Source organism: Penicillium manginii (assembly GCF_028828005.1).
Source record: "Penicillium manginii strain IBT 31320 chromosome Unknown utg000004l:1.0-7231830.0:1.0-7236170.0, whole genome shotgun sequence".
Lineage (NCBI taxonomy): Eukaryota > Fungi > Ascomycota > Eurotiomycetes > Eurotiales > Aspergillaceae > Penicillium > Penicillium manginii.
In genome coordinates, this window is record NW_026643105.1 from 6,587,764 (window position 1) to 6,606,360 (window position 18,597).

An 18,597-nucleotide genomic window follows, 5' to 3' on the forward strand; every position below is an offset into this window, starting at 1 on the left:
AATTTGAATCGGAAAGTGTTGCGACGCTGCGACGAGAAGCTAGATCCGTAGCTTGGCCCCCTGTGATGATATTGGGCGAAAGAGGTGGAGGTTGGCCCGATGGTACGCGCCAGAGGTAAAAGCGGGGAAGCTTCGAGGGGTGAACAAGTTGCGGGTTGAAGTTGGGATGGGAATTTGCGCAGAGATGTCCGTGTCAGATAGCCTTGCGAATCGAGTTGGAACGAGCGACGTCAGCTGAAAGGGCGCAAATGGAAGAAGACCAAGATGAAGGTGGAGGTGGAATCGAAAGTGGTCTAAGCCTGCGCGGCCGAGGAGGGGTCACGTGAATATAGGTCTGGACTCGGCCATATGGAGATCTCTTGTTTTGTTCTTGCCTTGAATCTCTTCTCTTTCCTTCATCTCCATTCATCCAGCAACTTCGATTGGATACAACCTGTCTTTGACGATCCGCTCGACATCGACAGTAGGGCCACGGGAGGGGGACCTGCAGTAGGTCTCTGCATCCTTCGGTACTTGGCCCGCACTGGGACCCCAGGACCCAGTGAATGTCTTAGATCTCACCCGGAACTAACTAGGACCTTAAACGAGAGGATCCTAATCATGTTCATAGTTTCCTATTGATAGTGACGCCTTTCTCATCTAAATAATGAGGTGGAATTTATCGGCGTAAGATCCGATACCCTACCAGCTTAGTGACTAACCCCTACAGACATCACTGAGACTATTATATCGCAATATATGACACAACGATGCCCGAAAGGACCTTTGAAGGATGATCAAAAATGAATCTCCCACTAGCGGTTTCAGAACCAGGGATCTCATCTTGCCCGAGCTTCTAGAATCTAGATCGACGGCTCCAGAAAGATCCGATGGGGTCCAGTCCGGAGATTGCAGGACTTTGGTCCCATAGTTGTTTCAAGGGGAACACAACCTTAGGGGTCCAAGTATATAGCCCACTCTGACGTAGACCAAAGCATCGAGTAACCACAGAGACTACATCATGGCATCGTATGGCTTTGCGATCTTAGTTCGAGGATTACTACTAGATCCAAAGTGGATGGAATTTAATTGGAAGTGGATCTTTGCCCTTGTTCTCCCGAGCTCTGACCGAAGTAGTAGAAACCTTGGAAGAGTAGGTGGTTTTTTGCGTAGCCCTAAATGTTGAGACTTCGGAAATTTACTGTTATACTAGTAGTACTAACTAGTACCTAGCTAACCAGTTAGTCCGAGTCTTTCCCTTCAAGTTGGCTAGAGCAGTATACGGACACTGGAGACAACGCCCACAAATTGAACGCACTTGGTGAGAATGACTCGAAGTGCCGTGCTGTATACTACTAATACCAACAGGGCCAACCATCCATGGATGATGGGAACTTAAATGAGTGCAAATTTTACACAATGGCCCAGGGATCTAATTGCCAGTGGCACATTCAAACTGGGAGGAGCTGCCTAGGTGGCGGCAAGAAAAATCTTGGAATTACGAGGCCGATATCAGTTGACAACTTGAATATTACTCCCGTGCCAGACAAAAGGAAATTAATCAACCGCCCAGGTCCCTGGATCATTGAAATAGAAACTTGATATGTGAAGAACGCGCAACACATTGATTCATTCTCGGGCGATATACCCCGGCGCAATGCAATTGTCTATTGAACTCGATCTGTCTCATACATGCAAACTTGAACCCAGGAAACGTGAATGGGCCCATGCCAGCTCCAATGTCAAAGCTATTCCAGAAGCCCGAATTAAATACTCCAGACAAACAAAAAAAGAAGTCACACCAAGGAATCGCTTTCATGCAGATCCATATTCCAAAATTCCACCGAAATCAGGTGAATCACTTTTTGTCTCCGTTCGGGGTATTCTCATCTTCCAGGTCCACCATTTCCCGCAATATATCTTTTAATCCTCGGACACCCTCGTCAACAACTGTGTCCGGGATACGCACGTCCACATCTTCAATGTATTTCACCGGGTCGTAGGGTTGACTTTCTGCGCCTTTGTTGCTACCCTTTTTGGTGCCATTGGCTTTCCCTTCTTTCGTCCCGTTTGGAGTCGCAGTTCCGTTATGGTCTGATGTGTGTTTGGATCCCAATGCCGGATGCGATCTGCCCTCCGCGGAGGCGACCACCGCATCCATCACGTCGTCGAATGTCTCGCAGCGGCCGGCGCGAAGGAGCTCGGTAGCAAGGCTGGTAACCCGCTCAGTCCAGCCGGCACGGTGTAGCGAGCCCAGCAAAGTTTCCTGCAGATCTTCCAGTGCTGATGTCGCAGAGAGCTTTGTAAGGAGGTCTGATTCGAGGGCATCGGGGGTGGCGGAGGTGCCGGCGGGTGTTGAGGATGGCATGGTGTCAGGTATAACGCAATAGCGGAGCTTTGAAAGAGAGTTGATTTGAATTCGTATATAAGCTGCGAGTCCTCTTTTTCGTAGAGCGTGGGGTGACAATCGGTGTCGGGCAGTCCGTCGTAGCGATCTCGGAGTCGAAAAATGGGGCGAGGCTCATGCGCTGGCGACTGCTGGGCGCGGGGTTTGCGGCGGTAATAGAGAGATGGAGGGGGACCTGCCCCTGGTGAAAGCGCGATTCAGTTGAAGAGATAACTATTAGAATTAAAGAGAGGTGGAAGAGGGGTCGAGACCAGCGCGCGCGAGGAAAAAAGTGGATATGGAAGATGACGATGGTTCCGCGGTCCGGCCTGTCAATGCGGCAACCGAATTAGCGCTGTAGGTAAAAAGTCCAAACGAGGGGGTGTATATACGTCGGAGGTGCAGATTCACACCCAACTGGTAAGGAAAACTGACCTGGTACTTTTAAATGGGTTGCGACAAGGTGTAGTCGCGCAAACGGGACCCGGATTGCGGAGATGCGGCCGAGTGGAGGAGGCTCCTCGGGATCGGATCGGATTGGGTTGGACTAGGAGAGGGGAAACCCAGCAGAAGGGTTACCAAGAGAGTGGGGAATGGGGGTTAGGGTATCAGTAGACCCATTGCACACAAAAGAAAAGAAAGAACCAGGGATTGAGAGCAGGTCAATTGACGAGGATGTGGAAGAAACAGAACTTGACCGTCAACTTTGAACCGGTCCTGAGCGTGGATAGCCTCAAGCAGCGGGCGGTGAGCCTTCAAAGCGTGGCACCAGCGTCATCAAACTGTGGCATTATACAGTTCTGGCATGGAACTACCCTCGTTGTTTAGATCTTCGAAAAAAGCATGATTGAATTGTTGCTAGATTTTCCATTCCTCTGGGAATAGGATTTGTTCTCATTGATCATTGCGTCTTTTATCATTACCTCGGTGATCAGCCGACGCCGAATACTGAATATAATCTCTACCAAGAGCCCTGGAGGCGTTCAGCGTTTCTGATCAGCAGCTAACCACTGCCATCGGTTTTGTAGTTGCGTTCTCAACGAACCTGGACCAAATTATATGGAAGCGAATCCGAGCGACATGCACGCCGCAATGCGATTCTCCCTTCAAATAATCTTACGTCCTTTCCTGGGGTTAGGCTTTGGGCTACTGGTACCAGTCACCTATATTTGAATTCACCGACAAAAGGGATCGAGAGCCGAGTATCTCGATTCTCTAGGGCTACTAGTAGCTATATCGAGATAGAAATTATAAATTCAAGTTCAGATATCCAAATTATACTGAACTTGAACCTCCTTCCCGCTCTTAGTTCCCTGAGCCTGCCTGTCTTAGACAAATTGGATGTTCCACATCTGGTTAGGCCGTAAATCAGGGCTCTTCTGATACCCTTAAAGTCTCGAACTGTACGCTGATTAGAACGCATGTCTCAGAGGACTTTGCTGGTCAACTTGCCCATCATTGGAGTTCCCGCTATCCAGGTCGGCATAAGTGAATGTTCCTGTATTTTTTAACCTGAGCATATATCAGCCGACAGGAACAACACCATGATACACATATCCACTAAAAGAAATGGACTCACATACTAGTACTATCCCCTGTTCGCATCCTGCGTTATCAAAAGCGACTTCACCGCCTGAAGGAGAGCGCAGCTACCCTGGATGAAATCAAGGCAGTGCTGCGTGACTGCATTAACGTGCTGGTTGACCCGAGAGTCTAAGTTGGCAAGCTTCAGCGTTTCTTCACAATACTGACCACCATCATCGACAATGTGGTCCTGCCTCGCGCGCAGAGCTTTGTCAAGGAGATGACTGAGGCTGGCACGCGGGCCAACGAGCGAGGTCTGGTCAAGGTCGATGATATCGCTAAGCAGTTTATCTACACATCGACCCTGCAGGTCAAGGCCCACTTCTCTCTTTAAAGGACATCTCTGGCATGTACACCGGTGGATCGCGAGTACATCGCCTACGGTGTGGATCTGTACAGTCGTCTGTCCAAGGGTGCTGCTGGCAATGAGAACATGGCGGATCTTCAGGCGGAACTCCAGACATACACCGATAACAGATCCAAGAAGGTCGCCCAGATGGTGGATCAGAAGCAAAAGGAGATTCTGAAAGGGCTTCGGGCCCGCGCAGATAAGGCGCTGGAGACCACCCAACTTCTTAAGGATACCGTTCAACAGAGAGGAATTGTCATCAGCGAGGACTCCAAGAACGCAATCAAAGCAGGAGCGGAGACTGCTAAGGCCGAGGTAAAGGACGGCTTAATCAAGAGCAGTATACTACCGCGACTGAGAATATGTCGCTTGATGACCTTCAAATCGGGCATATGATAATCTGAGATCCTCGATTGTCGGGATCTTTTTGTTTACAAGTAAGCCCTGGAGACGTCACGCAACTTCCATGCAGTCAATGAAAATCTGGAAATACTTGTGCATCTATCTAATTCACCTACTAAGGCAACCATATTGGATTCAGGGGCTTGAGATTTCAGACCTAGGTAGCCTTCTTCGCTGCTGCACGTTGATGGACTATTGTCGATGCCAGAATTTAGTTAGAAAACTTCCAGTTTAGACTTCCTGTCTATAGCACATGTCGCTATCCATGGCTCAGTGCCCAGGTGGTGTAGGTTGACTCGGTCGAGTGGGGACCTGGAGCCCCAGGATTCCAACATATTTCAACCAGATCGGAGTCGTTCAAGTTCTCCTTGTATGTTTTTAGGTTTTTTATGGCAGTGGTTTGACTGAAAAACGGCGAAACCCGCCAGACCCCACAACCTCGGTTTTCTGGAGAGCGCAACTTACGAGCGATATTAAGCACCTTCCCAACAAGGATAGACTTGAAACAATAAGGCGAAGATCTCGAATATGACGCAGATCTTTCTTCCCGCTTCTCATGGTGGGGTTGTTTCTCGCAATTTAACTCCACAACCGGTTATCTGAGAGCCCAAAGTACCGCGGTTGTTCTCGAGGGGTTTGTCCGGCAGCGTACAATCCCGTCGGAACAAAATCAGGCCGTTTAGTGAGACTTTGTACACGGAAGTGCTTGTGCATAATTCTAGATTTGGACATCGGGCTGATGCGCTCACAGACTCACGGAGTTGCTCCGTAGCGTCGACTTGTCGAGGGGCGTTTCCAAGCTCGAAATTTCAACTTTGTTGGATTTGAAGAACCTGTAGAAACTGCCTTTGAATTTCGATACTCAGCATTATTCCTAGGATGAAAAGCCAGGTAAACTCGATTAAGTCTCAATTATCGCACTGATAAGAACAAGCATGGCATGAGTCAAGAGTCCAAGGCTTGACTGTGAGGCGAAGCTTCGAATTAGACTTTGTACCGGCGCCACCTTCTCTCTCGAGGTGTTGGCAAAGTCTGGGCGCGTAACCTTTCTTTATATCCCGGACCACTCCAAGTCTGATTCATGCAGATAAAGGCGAATTGACGACATGTAGCCGAGTGGATCAGAAAGAAGTCCTCGGTCCCCCAGACGCATTCGCGGGGAAGAAACCAGTTTGGGTCATGAAATGGCCACTCCCCCGCGATCTCCCCCACAAAATTCGGCCCCCGGATCCACTGGTCCCCGAAGATGGCTTGGAGGGAGATATGGTAATTCGGCCCTGCGAATCAGGAGTTCCAATTGCATCAAATGCAAGGTACTCTGGGCTCAAAGCTCGATCGGAGCTGACCCGGGGATACTGCAGCCTAAACACCGATGAGGAAGACATGGGGTCCGGGAGTTCTGGAGTCTAGAATGACTTACATTGGAAAAAATGTGGAGACAGCTCGTTGGGGTTACGCTGTGGATAAAAGGGGAAGCGAAGACACAAGGATCAACCCCTCGAATATTCAATATAACTCGCACATAAGGTTGTCAGTTTCGAAATTTCTCGTTGATGATCAATTGACAGCTTCCCAACATATCATTCAAGTTCCAATTATCTTCAAATTTTTCCATCATGTCAGACGAAAATATTAGCGAAAAGCAGGAAGCTTCTACTGCTGAGATGCTGCGCCGCTATCAGACGGCAGAGAGTGTTCTTCTTCCTATCCCTCGTGATGTATTCGAGAAGCTTTATTTGAGTCCTAAAACACCTACGGCGGGAAATCTACGTCGTACTTTCGGCAACCCGACCCCAATTTCTCTACTCGGCTTCTTGCTGGCTGCAACTCCTGCCGCGATGATCAATATGGGCTGGCGTGGCGCTGGTGGAAATGGTGGTGCTATTTTGTAAGATTTATGCCTTGCATATTTTGCTTCCGAGCCCTACGAGACACTGACCTTTGCTGTGAGATAGACCCGTGTTTATCTTCTTTGGAGGTATGGTCCAGATTTTTGGTGCTGTGGGTGAATGGATTATTGGAAACACCTTCTCGTGTGCACTCTTCTTTACCTATGGTACGTACTAATATTCCAGTGAAAGGAGACCTAGAATAAACAGGTACACAAGAAAATCTGAGCTTCACTGACTTTTCAAACTGATAGGAACCTTTTGGATCGTTCAGGGTACTTCAAATATGCCATCCTATGCAGTAGGAACCAACTACTCACCAACTGGGAATACGTTGGAGGGTATACAAACTCCCGAATACAATGCAACCGTGGGGCTTTATTACGTGATTCTCTGCGTTCTCACATTCGTCTACCTCATATGCTCTATTAGGACAAACATTTGCCTTTTCTTGGCATTGTTTCTTCTTGTTATCACTTTCGCCCTAACAGCGGCCACATTCTTTCAGGTGGCGCTGGAGAATGCTGAAAATGCGGCGAAGCTGCAAAAGGTATTTTTATTACTGATATAATAGCATCGAAATTTTATGAGTATGCTGGTGCTAACTTTGGGACGTAACAGGCTGCCGGCGCTTTTAATTTTGCTCTTTGCATACCAATCTGGCACATCTTCATTGCGCAAATTCTTGACGCAGTCGACTTTCCTATAACACTACCCGTTGGCGATCTGAGTACAATCGTACCCGGAAGAAGCCAGAAAGAAAGAAAACGCCAGGAAGAGTAAGATGAAAACAATCTTCATGAGTCTGCGGGACCCTTGGCACCCTTAACGAGTGATGCGAAATAGTTCGATTCCTGCTCCGGTACTGTGTGTTTGGATATCCTCTTTTTCCGCTACTCCAGAGCTCTTTAACTTGAGAGTACTGGATATACCTAGTAGAATATGTAGTTAATACAATCAAAAGACCAAGGTCATTCAACTTGAAGTTTTCAATCACCTGAAATATGTGCCGACTGTCGCAAAATTATTACTAGTAGTTGGCAGTTTTTATGTATCAAGTTCCCGAGCATCCATCCATTGACTAAGGATGAGAGGTTTTTGAAAGCGGTTACTAAGAGGAAATCTACCTGGATTTTTTTAAAAAAGTACTCGATTACAATTGACGGCATTTCTGATGAGGCGGAGTAGTCGCATGCCTCTTCACATCAACCCCGCCGGTTAACTTATTTGGGGTAGCCGATCATCCGGACTGGAATCGCGGGGAAGTGGCCGAGGATACTAATGGGAATGCATGAATCAGTGGGGGAAAAATGTAAGGAAATACTTATAATTGTCCGCAAACAAACCCACCGTGACCCAGGATAGTCTGAGCTCAGGATAAAGCACAAAAGATTGAATATCGGAATAACCTTGCCCAAGATGCCGAAACTCCCTCCCTACGAATATACTGGCCCGGTTGATTGTACCATTCCGCCAGATTGTGCGGTTTTAAAGGACAAGAGTGTCATTGTGACTGGAGGTAATATCCCGAGATTAATCGTGTCATTTTCAAGGACCGACTGATAGTTCGCTAGGAGCAAATGGTATGGGTGAAGAGACGGCACGCGCCTTTGCTGCCAAAGGGTAAATTTCCCCTCAATGAAAGAAGGGGAAAGAATAAATACGATAATACTCACAAGAATGACAATTATAGAGCATATGTAACGATAGCTGATCTGAACGAAGAAAGAGGGAAGCAAGTTGCGGAGGAGCTGAGCCCGTCCGTTTGTTCTGTGAATTTCCATGTCCGAATCTTCGGTGATCGCTAACAAATCCTAGAAATGCCCAGTTTGTGAAGTGCAATATCACATCTTGGGATGATCAAGTTGAAATGTTCGAGGCTGCGATCAAAAATTCTCCTCATAAAAGTTGCGACATCGTCATCGCGAATGCTGGAATTAGCCGTGCTTCTGGAGATGATCTATGGCCTTTGGATGGTGAGTGTTCCTAGTCGCAAGATTGAGCACACATTGAACTTCTAGAGTTACTTACTAGATTTTATAGATCCAAGTTCCCCCCCGGTGAAACCGGAACTTAGCATCGTAAATGTCAATCTCATCGGCACAATGTATACCTGGAAACTTGCTGTCCATTATTTTCGAAAGCAGCCGGACACGGAAGACCGAGATCGCTGCTTCATAATTACTGGAAGTATGGTATCTTGGATTGATTCTCCAGTAAGAACTTCTATCTCTTTGCGCTACAAGCTACACACATATTGATTTCATTCACGGACAGGCGAACTGGCAGTATACAAGCAGCAAGTACGGACTGAGGGGGCTAATGCGAACAGCCCGAAGAAACTCGCACGAGCAGGGAATCCGAATTAACTACGTCGCGCCCTGGTAGGTATCACGGACTTCCATGAACAATCGGCTACTAAAGAATCCCAAAATAGTTATATCAAAAGTGCTATTCGCTCAGCTGCCTACGAAGCTCAGCTTATTTCCAAGGGCGTCGAGTTTGCGCCGCAGGAAGATGTGGCAACATGTATGATGAAACTTGCAACTGACCGCACGATTAATGGTAAGTAATTTAAATATTGGACTAGCTGTGTTTGCTTTTTTAATGCTAACTTTCCAGGGCACTCTCTTATGATCACTCCGAAATCAGTTGCAAAGGAAGGCTACAAGGACGTGGGTATGGACGACCATATTGAGGAGGGATATTTCAAAAGAACACAGGAAATCCAATTGGCCATTATCGAGGACAAATGGGAAGTAGGATGGAGTAAAGGTCGGACTCAGGAGGGCGCTAAGAAGGAGTGAATATTCATTAAGAATCAAACAATTACCTGGATTTTACGTTGTACCTAGCTGCCCGGGCTCAAATCCATACTGCAGAAATTGGTCCATGGTAATGAGTCGATAGGGTATGAGATATCAGAGCCAAAATACAATTGAATCAAACTCATATGTGATTTCACTTGTGATTTCACACTCTTAAATGGCTACATGAAGAGCTTGGAGTTGCTTCAAAGCAATATTTCTATGGTCCGCTTTCAACTCTATCCTAGCTGACGACTCACTCATTCTGCCTTGATCTCAAAAGAGCCAACCTCGGGGCTAGACAACGCCCAAGAAATACCATTAGTCATAACCTCATCCCACCTCTTACTCGAAGCAGCCAACTTGTCGCCGTACCGACGGAATCCATGAGGAACGCCAGGGAAGACATGGACATCAGTAGGCACCCTAATTCTGGTTAAAACAAGATCTTCAGTATCGCAAAACTGGCTGAAGAGCACTTACCCATTCTCATTCAGAAGCTGCGCGTAGAAAAGACCCTCATCGCGAAGAGGATCGTTTCCAGCAATACCAAAAACCGTCGGAGGAAGTTCTTTCACTTCTTCCGCGGTGGCATTTCCGGGATTAAGTCTGCGGTCATCGCCGGTGTTTTCATCTTTATTGACATCCAGCAGAGACCCGAAAAGCTTGATTCTGTCAATTGGTAGGATCGGCGCATTGGCACAGCCTACTAGACTCGATAGTTCCGGACTGCGCAATTTATCTTGTCGCGGGGCATAATAATCCAGCTGGACGAGGCAAGGGATCATCAGGACCTGTCCTCGGATTCGTGGACAGGCAGCCAAATTCTCATTATCACCGCGATATTGAGCAAGTGTCAGAGAAGCTGTCAGCTGGGCTCCGGCTGAGATACCCCCGACCACGACCTCTCCCCGCGTCCGCCGACCTCGGCGATGTTTTCGTGGAACCAGACGAAGGCGTCCTCAACATCGTTCCACGCGGTGGGGTATTTATATTCGGGAGTGTGTCGGTAGTTGATATTGAAGACAACGAGGGGAAAATTCTTCTCGAGTTGGTCCGCGACGATTCGAGAGCAAATTGCATCTTCTGAACCGAGGGTTCCGAAGAGATATCCACCACCGTGGAGATGGATGTAGACGGGAAGGGCATGGGAATGGGAGACGTTCGCTGGACGGTAAGATCGCGCTTCGAGAACATATCCGTCGCGGGCAGGGATTTTGAAGTCCTTGGTATGCACCTTGGAAGCTAGGCCTATTGTGAGGAGATGTTAGTTAGATCGTTGGTGTATTTATGCACGACACCTCCACTCAACATTAGATATGTCGGAATCCGCTTTATTACTTTGGTGATCTCCTCATATAGCAGGGTGATATGCAGGTACCAACCTTGATCGGCGATGCCCTGAGCGGCAATATCCTCTCGGCCTTTATTGACGATCTGCTTTAACTCCTCGAGACCGACATTGGGCATAGCCGGTAATGTAGGCTCAAGAGCTACCCAGTCCGCACTGGGGCCGGTATATTGCGAAAAGTCAGCCATTACGTTAAGCTAGATGAAGTAAGGTTTTCAGAATCAGTGGAAAGGTGTAGGTTAAAGTGAGGTATGATCGAGAGGGGTGAGGGGATAAAAGTGGGTAAGAAGGACTTGGATTATTCAGGTCGTAGTGAACAAGTATCTCTCACATCACATCACATCATAGGCCCCGCAGTCGCGAAACGCCTCGGTTCGGCTATGCGGGGGGTCAACCCCCCCCGCAAGGTTGATCCAAATAGGTATACCGGTGATATTTGCGAAGAAATGAAGCTTTATCTCGGTTGGATTTGAATTGATTCTATTCAAGGTTTTATAGTCACTTATACACGTATACATCTTTTTTGGTCGAGATCTAGATCATAACCATGGATCCCGGCATATCCTCCGAACCACCATCTCGCTCTCTGAGTGGCAAAGTAGCCATTGTGACTGGAGCTGGGTGCTTAGGAGATGGAATTGGCAACGGGCGCGCCATATCTATTCTTCTAGCAAATGATGGCTGCAACGTACTATGCGTTGATCTCAATGGAGAATGGGCAACCAAGACCGTGGAGATGATATCATCGAAGTCAGGTCGAGGATGGGCTCTTCCATTTCAGGGCGATGTCACATCAGCCAACGACTGTGAAGCAGCAGTGAAGCTCGCTGTCGAGAAATTCGGTCGTCTTGATATTCTCATCAATAACGTTGGAATTGGCGGCGCTCCAGGCACGGCGGTCGATGTTGATATGGCGGAGTGGGCAAAAAGCATGGATATTAATGTGGGCAGTATGGTACAAATGAGCAAGTATGCCATTCCAGCAATGATTCGAAATGAAGGGGAAAATAAAGGAAATGTTGTCAATATGGGGAGCGTAGCGGGTCTCAAGGTATGGCTATCCTGTCAATTCATCTCACCTATTAGCTATCGCCCTCAATGCTGATTGTCAGAAGGGTGGAACACCCCATTTGCTTTACCCGACATCCAAAGGCGCCATTGTCAATCTCACACGTGCAATGGCAGCGCATCATGCGGCAGATGGGATTAGAGTAAATTGTGTTTGTCCGGGGGTAAGTTGGCCCTTCCCTCCCAGAGGTTCACCGTCGTTGACTTGATCGCCAGATGTTGTACACACCAATGATGTATGGAAATGGAATGAGTGAAGAAGCCAGAGAAGCCCGCAGAAAGCGCAGTCTGCTAGGAACAGAGGGGAATGGATGGGACTGTGCCGGTGCTGTGGTTTTTCTAGCAGGACCACATGCTCGATGGATGACGGGTGTGATTTTACCAGTCGACGCAGGAACCACAGCTGCAGTGGGGATAGGGATGACCAAGAGTGCCAGTGTTAATGCATAATTATGCAGATATTGGGCTCTTGATTTTTGGGACTGAATACTACCTGGCCGGTGTTGGAGGTGTAAAGATTATAGGACTTAAGATCCTGCCTGTCATCTACAGTGATATTCGAAATCAGATTTACCTCGATACTATCTCTTCTTTTCTCACGGGGCCCCACTTTTCCATATGGGCCAGGTGCCATGCCCATGTACGGTAATGTATCTATTCCATACTATTACAGTGGCGTTGCAAAAGGTTGAAACCCCTTTTTGTTTTCTGCGGCTTTTTCCGCCGCACCAAAACGTCGTGAGCATTAGATTACAGTGGCACCGCAAAAGTCTGTGACCCCTTATTGACCGCTTTGGTCTCCGCCTTCCTATGCTTGACTAGTATCTACCTGAAGTAGTATGGTGTAGTCTATCACTTCTAGTACTAGCGAGGCCTAGTCTATCTTAAGAAGGCAATCAATAAGGGTGGTCACAGACTTTTGCGGTGCCACTGTAAATAACCTCATATTGCTACAGTGATTCTTGAAATCTTCTTGACTCTCAGAAACTCTTTTCCAGCCCCGCCGCCAAGATATTAGTGCCGATCATTTGTTGAGATGGCCGCATTGACTTGAGTGACATAGTAAAATGCACCTCGTATGTTAGCATATCACTGACGTGGTAACTATAGGTATATATCTAGGTATATATACACATATTTGGAACCCTAGAGGTGATCACCGCAAATCAGACCAAGCGAAGACGCGCCGCCTGGTGTTTAAGTTGTAAAACTTACGCCTATCAGTTGAGTGGCCTCAACTTACTCTCAGCATACAGGGCATTATTTATTCATAAACTCGTCTTGGCCAATGTATATTTGCTCCATATTGTAATGGGTATATCCGTTCACAACGTTGGAATCATGTGATCGGAGCCCTGGCAACAAGGTGGCCATTTTTCTGGAAGGTAAGTAGTTTGCTCGATAGCATTCTAAGAAAAGACACACCTTTCGAGTTTCGCGATTCTGTCTTTTCCTGCGGCGGCAACGGTATCAGTATATCGTTCATGAAGGCTCGGATGCCTTAGTATATTGTATCTCAGTAGGGCATTGCTTTGTCTACTATTACACGCTCCTGCACTTTGCGAGTGCGGTGATTTTGTTGTGATCGACCCATTAACGCAGATAGCCACCGAGCATTCCCATTTTTCAATATCTATTTTCTGAATCAAGAAACCCAGCCTTGGTTAAACGCACTATAATGAACCCATCATTATGATTTTCTCAGAACAAGGTCGAAACGTTTTATAAAGGGGCTATCTACTGTTACATCCGCATGTTTAGCTCATTCAATTTGCCTCTAACCCACCGGGATCTTTCATGGTCTGAGCCTAGGGTTTTCTCAAAGCCTGCCAACGCTCGTTGGTACATCTCCTCTGCATTTTTCGGCTTCCCTTGATCTTGGTAGAGAAGCCCAAGGTTGCCGACAGTATTGAGGGTAAACATGTGTTCTAAACCGAGAACCTTCTCCCTGCCTGTCAATGCTCGCTGGTACAGCTCTTCTGCCTGCTCTAGCTTTCCCTGATCCTTGTAAAGGTTCCCAAGGTTGGTGACAGTAGCAAGAGTGAATGCGTGTTCAAGACCGAGGGCCCTCTCCCTGCCCAACAGTGCTCGCTGGTACATCTGCTCGGCCAGCTCTAGCTTCCCCTGAGCTCTAAAGAGATTCCCAATGTTGTTGACTATGCTAAGAGTGGCCGGATATTCTGGGCCGAATGTCTTCTCTCTACCCGACAGTGCTCGCTGGTACATCTCTTCTGCCTCTTTGAGCTTCCCCTGCTCTTTGTAGAGATTACCAATATTGTTGACTGTGCCAAGAGTAGACGTATGTTCCGGACCAAGGACCTTCTCCCGACCCAAAAGTGCTCGCTGGTACATCTCTTCTGCCTCTTTGAGCTTCCCCTGCTCTTTGTAGAGATTACCAAGGCAGTTGACTGTGCTAAGAGTGGATGTATGTTCCGGACTAAGGGCATTTTCCCTGCCCAATAGTGCTCGCTGGTACATCTCTTCTGCCTCTTTTAGACTCCCCAGCTCGAAGTATAGATCTCCTAAACTATGGAGTGCCCCCCAAATCTCAACATCACAAATTAACCAATCCCCCCGACAGACGTGACGTGCATGTGGAATCAGCCGTTGCTGAAGGACATAGTAATTGCCATCACTTACTTCATGGGTAGCGTATCCGACAGCTATAAGTGCCATCTTACTCAGCTGGAGTGGATGAATATTCTCTTCCAAGCTGGCAACATGAAGACACCAACTTTGTACCACCGAATGCATCATATAAGCCCCCCCTATGTGGCTTAATCTCAAGAAGTGAGAACTCGAGAAGAGTTCTCACACTGATCTTAAATGCGAGGCTACTTGCCGTAATCCTCTTAAGCCACAGAGGGACATCTGAACTATAACAGCAGCCTTGTATCAATTCATACCAGAGATCTCGATTATCAAAGTGGGCAAGCACTAATAGCAGCTTCGCTGCGTCCAAATCCCGCTTCTGGATCTCATGATACGAGATCATCCATGTTTGCAGCATGTTGCCTTGTTGATACTGGCGCAAAGGACTCGACTGTAACTGTAGGTTGGACCATGATTCTTGATAATACTCCAAATACTCAGTGGCATTGATTCCTGTTTCACGCATAAAAGCCCCAGCGATGACAATCGCTAATGGCAGTCCATCTAGACGACCAGTAAGATCAAGGATATCTATACATATTAGTATCATCAATGAGATATGTAGATTACTTAATATGTACCTGGATCGCTTTCAAGGCCCGTAGTGGCATCTGAGAGGCGACTGCTTTGCAGGAGCAGTTGGATTGCATCGTTAGATTCAAGTTTGTTGATAGGGAAAGGTTTCCCTAAATCACTTAAGCTTTGAAGTCGAGTAGTAATGAGAATAGAGCCCTGATCGGCGGCGGGGAAAAATTCTCCGATATCATATGTATCGCCAACAGCGCTGAAGGGAGAGTAATGGTCAATGTTGTCAAAAATAATTAGCCAGTGTGAGTTTCCCTCTATTTCTAGCCACCGTAACACTCTCATAGCACGTTGCTCTATCTCCTCATTATTAGACTTCTCGTTATTCAAAGACTGTCCGGGTAACTGGGGCAAGATTGAGCTTAGTGATTGTAAAAGCACGCCTCGGTCTTTACCATTTAGCCAAAAGATAGCAGTGAAATCATGTTTATGATCCCGCGCAAAACGAATCGCTAGCTGTGTCTTCCCAATTCCCCCAAGGCCATAAAGAATAGCAACTTTTCGTGATTGCAAGTCCGTGGGTCGCAAATACCGCCAGAGTTGGTCTAGCTCGTCCTGTCGCCCTAAGAAATTCTCAATCACTGGAACAGCGGCTATGTTGAACGAGACGTTGAAACAAGTGACTAAATATAAAAAAGAACATTCAGCGGTAAATTCGAAGTAGTTCTTGAAGCCCTTTAAACCATAAGCTTGGTCTCTTACCACAGTCTGCACGTGCTTCTTGTGCGGTTGGAACACTGGTGATTTGATCGATTGGGACTATCAACAGAAGCTCTTTCGCATAAGCTGCCGCTATGGCTGCTGCGTATCCTTGCCATTCTTTATTTTTGTGCGAGTCGGCGTAATCACAGATTCCCCGAATGACCAGACAAGGAAAATCATTTATGAGTCCCGCGGCTTCCATGTCCACACAGTATATGCCCAATTCCCGGGCCAGCTGATCCCGCCGCTTCCCATCCTTCACCACCTGATTAGCAGATCCAATAAGTCCGTAGTGGATAACTGGTTCTTTGTGGCCTCGTGGGGGCCGTACAAGCAATTTAGATCGATCGCAATTGAAACACAAATCAGATTGGGCATGATCATAGTCTGCTTCGTATAAACAGTCCTTTTGGATTGGTCGTGTGAATATTTCCGCGTTGTTGGGCATCAATTTGGCTTGAACATCGGAGATGAACTCAAGTATTCTACTACCTCCCGTGTAGTGATTTGCTCGGAGGGATGTGAGGGCAGTCAACAAAAGTTTAGGGGGCCGATTGAGCATTCCGATCCGCCGGAATTGACCTTCGTTCAACGTTTTACCGAGATCGTATTGAATTACGCCTCCACAAGTGTCTGTTGGTTGGCTCACTACTATATCCCCTAATCGAATATCTGCAAAGCCACTTGGTACTCCTCCTCCGATACCGACCAGTAGACCAATGCGAATGGAGCGAAAACTAGACAACAACTGCATCCCAACTGTTGCAGCCGACGTATTGCCATATACACCACTCGGTAAGCTAGCAATGACGATATTATGGCCCCCGATGCGCCCAAGAATATAGGTATTCTGATCCGTTGGTTGACGAGGTAAAGGGGGATGTTCTTCGTCCAACATCAGTTTCGCAGCTGCCATCTCCAACGGCAAGGCGCATATCCATCCGACAGAGTAATCGTGATAGGATAGCCGTATCCTGGACTCCATAATGCAGAATTGATGATGGGCAATAAGCCATGAACTATGTGGTTTGTAGTTTAGTACGTAAGGGGGAAGGTAGAGTAAAGCACTTAAACTTATGTCATTGGAATGATCACCCTGACAAGAAAGCGGGGTGGTTGAAACTCCACCATGTTTTGCACAATGTTCTATAGAATTCTATGGAATTTTCTTGGTACACATCGTGTTTTCTTACAGGGCAACGTGCTGTAATAGCATGGGCCGCTCAATAAATCATCGACGCCAGGGGTCTGCCAGTGGGGCCCGACAAAAGAAAAGCAGCCGTCAGGGTGGAAGAAGATTTCGCTATTGACTGTACTTGCAGACAGAGAGGAGGCGTGTACATTTGACTTACGGTAATTTATCATGACTCATAAAAGCTACATAGCACGATGGGATCTTAGCCTAATATGGAAAAGTGGGGCCCCGTGAGAAAAGAAGAGAGAGTATCGAGGTAAATCTGATTTCGAATATCACTGTACTTGGTGATCTTCTCGGTGATTTACTCACCATGAGGCAGTTATAGATACTCGGTCATATACTAGTCAGTTATCTACCCAGCCACCTCATGTACTCAGTCATGTACTAAGTTATATACCCAATTATCTACTCAGTCATCTACTAAGTAACCTGAGTCTTTAATGAAGTAATGTGTATGGATAGGATATGAGTATTCATTTCGTAAGGTACCCTAGTAGTTACGGAAACGTACGACCGGACCAACTGAAATCCTGCCGATACCAATTGTTACGTGGATCACTCAGGCAATCGCCCAGCGTAACAGGACGATACCCTAGTCGCGTGATTGTTTGCAACATGTGTTCGGTGAGATTGTATACAGTTTGCTCATGGGAATCGTGGCCGATCACGAGCCACGATTTGGTGTGAGGGCTGCCGGTCGATATCGCTCCATCAAAAATATCCTTCGATCGCTGAATCGAGTTGGGGTCGTCGTTTTTGTAATCTTCCGTATCGATATCATAGAGGACGATGTGGTAGCCCATTTTACCAAGATCTTCACGACAACCAGAGCGTGGAAGACAGCTGGAATAAGGCGGACGCATGTAGGTTGGGAAGCTACCCATAATGTTTCGAAGAGCCGCTTCGTTTTTTTCCAGTTGTTCTGTACGTTGTTCGGGTGTGACCTTGCTCAAGTCCTGGTGAGACCAGGTATGGCTGGCAATCTGATGACCACTCAATATCATGCGATCGATCAAAGAGGCCCAAGGCAGAGATTCATCATCAATCGGACCTTTGCCGTTGTTGATTCCAGTGACGAAGAAAGTGGCAGGTGCTTCGTACTTGTCAAGCAGATCGAGAAGGTCGCCAGTATATTGAGTCGGACCATCGTCAAATGTCAAGGCCACCGTTCCGGGCACAGTGCACGAACGGATCTCCGTGGGGCCATATGGGACAAGGCCGAGATGAGGCCGAGGGATGTCTTTGGTAGGAGGGCCCTTGGGCTTTTCATGAGCATCACAGTGACCGTAATCTATCATGCAATCTGGGGAGCGGCAGTGCGCCTTGCTTGTCCCGCAAAAGCCTGCAGTTTCTGGTGAGCCTTTTATCCCGTGTACTGGATACAAGTGCTTGCGGGATTTTAGAACCTACCTGAACTCGAGCAGCAGGTGCCGCTGGAACACTTCCCCACCGCGGACCGCACAGGGCATCTCGAAAGGGCTCCTCTTCCCGGGACGATGTAAATGAGACGCAAGCTCCAAGGCCGTAAAAAATGGCGAGGAGTAGGAAGAGATGGTATAGTCGCATGTTGTAACCTGGCGGAACGATGTATAACGGTGCAAGAGGATGTATGTATGATAATCCGTGCTAAAAAGGGGGGACACAG

General features: G+C 47.4%; 8 protein-coding genes across 8 annotated transcripts; 4 read left to right on the forward strand and 4 right to left on the reverse strand.

Annotated features, from left to right (window-relative positions):
* Positions 1-1,837: 1,837 nt before the first annotated feature.
* On the reverse strand, positions 1,838-2,347 carry N7533_006171 (uncharacterized protein; the record flags this gene model as incomplete). Its single annotated transcript, XM_057102821.1, has 1 exon — positions 1,838-2,347. One exon carries the CDS (start codon positions 2,345-2,347, stop codon positions 1,838-1,840), a length of 510 nt encoding a protein of 169 aa, XP_056962451.1.
* Positions 2,348-4,169: 1,822 nt separating this feature from the next.
* N7533_006172 (uncharacterized protein) lies at positions 4,170-4,694 on the forward strand (the record flags this gene model as incomplete). Its single annotated transcript, XM_057102822.1, has 2 exons — positions 4,170-4,234; positions 4,286-4,694. The coding sequence occupies 2 exons, from the start codon at positions 4,170-4,172 to the stop codon at positions 4,692-4,694; spliced, it is 474 nt and encodes a 157-aa protein (XP_056962452.1).
* A 1,622-nt stretch (positions 4,695-6,316) lies between these two features.
* Positions 6,317-7,372, forward strand: N7533_006173 (putative plasma membrane ammonium transporter (Ato3); the record flags this gene model as incomplete). The annotated part of the gene is made up of 4 exons (XM_057102823.1): positions 6,317-6,588; positions 6,656-6,756; positions 6,844-7,139; positions 7,211-7,372. The coding sequence occupies 4 exons, from the start codon at positions 6,317-6,319 to the stop codon at positions 7,370-7,372; spliced, it is 831 nt and encodes a 276-aa protein (XP_056962453.1).
* A 636-nt stretch (positions 7,373-8,008) lies between these two features.
* Positions 8,009-9,396, forward strand: N7533_006174 (uncharacterized protein; the record flags this gene model as incomplete). Its single annotated transcript, XM_057102824.1, has 7 exons — positions 8,009-8,130; positions 8,283-8,348; positions 8,408-8,565; positions 8,633-8,805; positions 8,867-8,973; positions 9,027-9,154; positions 9,212-9,396. The coding sequence occupies 7 exons, from the start codon at positions 8,009-8,011 to the stop codon at positions 9,394-9,396; spliced, it is 939 nt and encodes a 312-aa protein (XP_056962454.1).
* A 260-nt stretch (positions 9,397-9,656) lies between these two features.
* Positions 9,657-10,935, reverse strand: N7533_006175 (uncharacterized protein; the record flags this gene model as incomplete). The annotated part of the gene is made up of 4 exons (XM_057102825.1): positions 9,657-9,822; positions 9,880-10,190; positions 10,289-10,647; positions 10,782-10,935. The coding sequence occupies 4 exons, from the start codon at positions 10,933-10,935 to the stop codon at positions 9,657-9,659; spliced, it is 990 nt and encodes a 329-aa protein (XP_056962455.1).
* A 359-nt stretch (positions 10,936-11,294) lies between these two features.
* N7533_006176 (SDR family NAD(P)-dependent oxidoreductase) lies at positions 11,295-12,265 on the forward strand (the record flags this gene model as incomplete). The annotated part of the gene is made up of 3 exons (XM_057102826.1): positions 11,295-11,798; positions 11,860-11,979; positions 12,032-12,265. 3 exons carry the CDS (start codon positions 11,295-11,297, stop codon positions 12,263-12,265), a joined length of 858 nt encoding a protein of 285 aa, XP_056962456.1.
* A 1,293-nt stretch (positions 12,266-13,558) lies between these two features.
* Positions 13,559-16,739, reverse strand: N7533_006177 (uncharacterized protein; the record flags this gene model as incomplete). Its single annotated transcript, XM_057102827.1, has 4 exons — positions 13,559-14,425; positions 14,547-14,998; positions 15,049-15,675; positions 15,755-16,739. The coding sequence occupies 4 exons, from the start codon at positions 16,737-16,739 to the stop codon at positions 13,559-13,561; spliced, it is 2,931 nt and encodes a 976-aa protein (XP_056962457.1).
* A 710-nt stretch (positions 16,740-17,449) lies between these two features.
* Positions 17,450-18,518, reverse strand: N7533_006178 (chitin deacetylase; the record flags this gene model as incomplete). The annotated part of the gene is made up of 2 exons (XM_057102828.1): positions 17,450-18,340; positions 18,363-18,518. The coding sequence occupies 2 exons, from the start codon at positions 18,516-18,518 to the stop codon at positions 17,450-17,452; spliced, it is 1,047 nt and encodes a 348-aa protein (XP_056962458.1).
* Between the last annotated feature and the right edge of the window lie 79 nt (positions 18,519-18,597).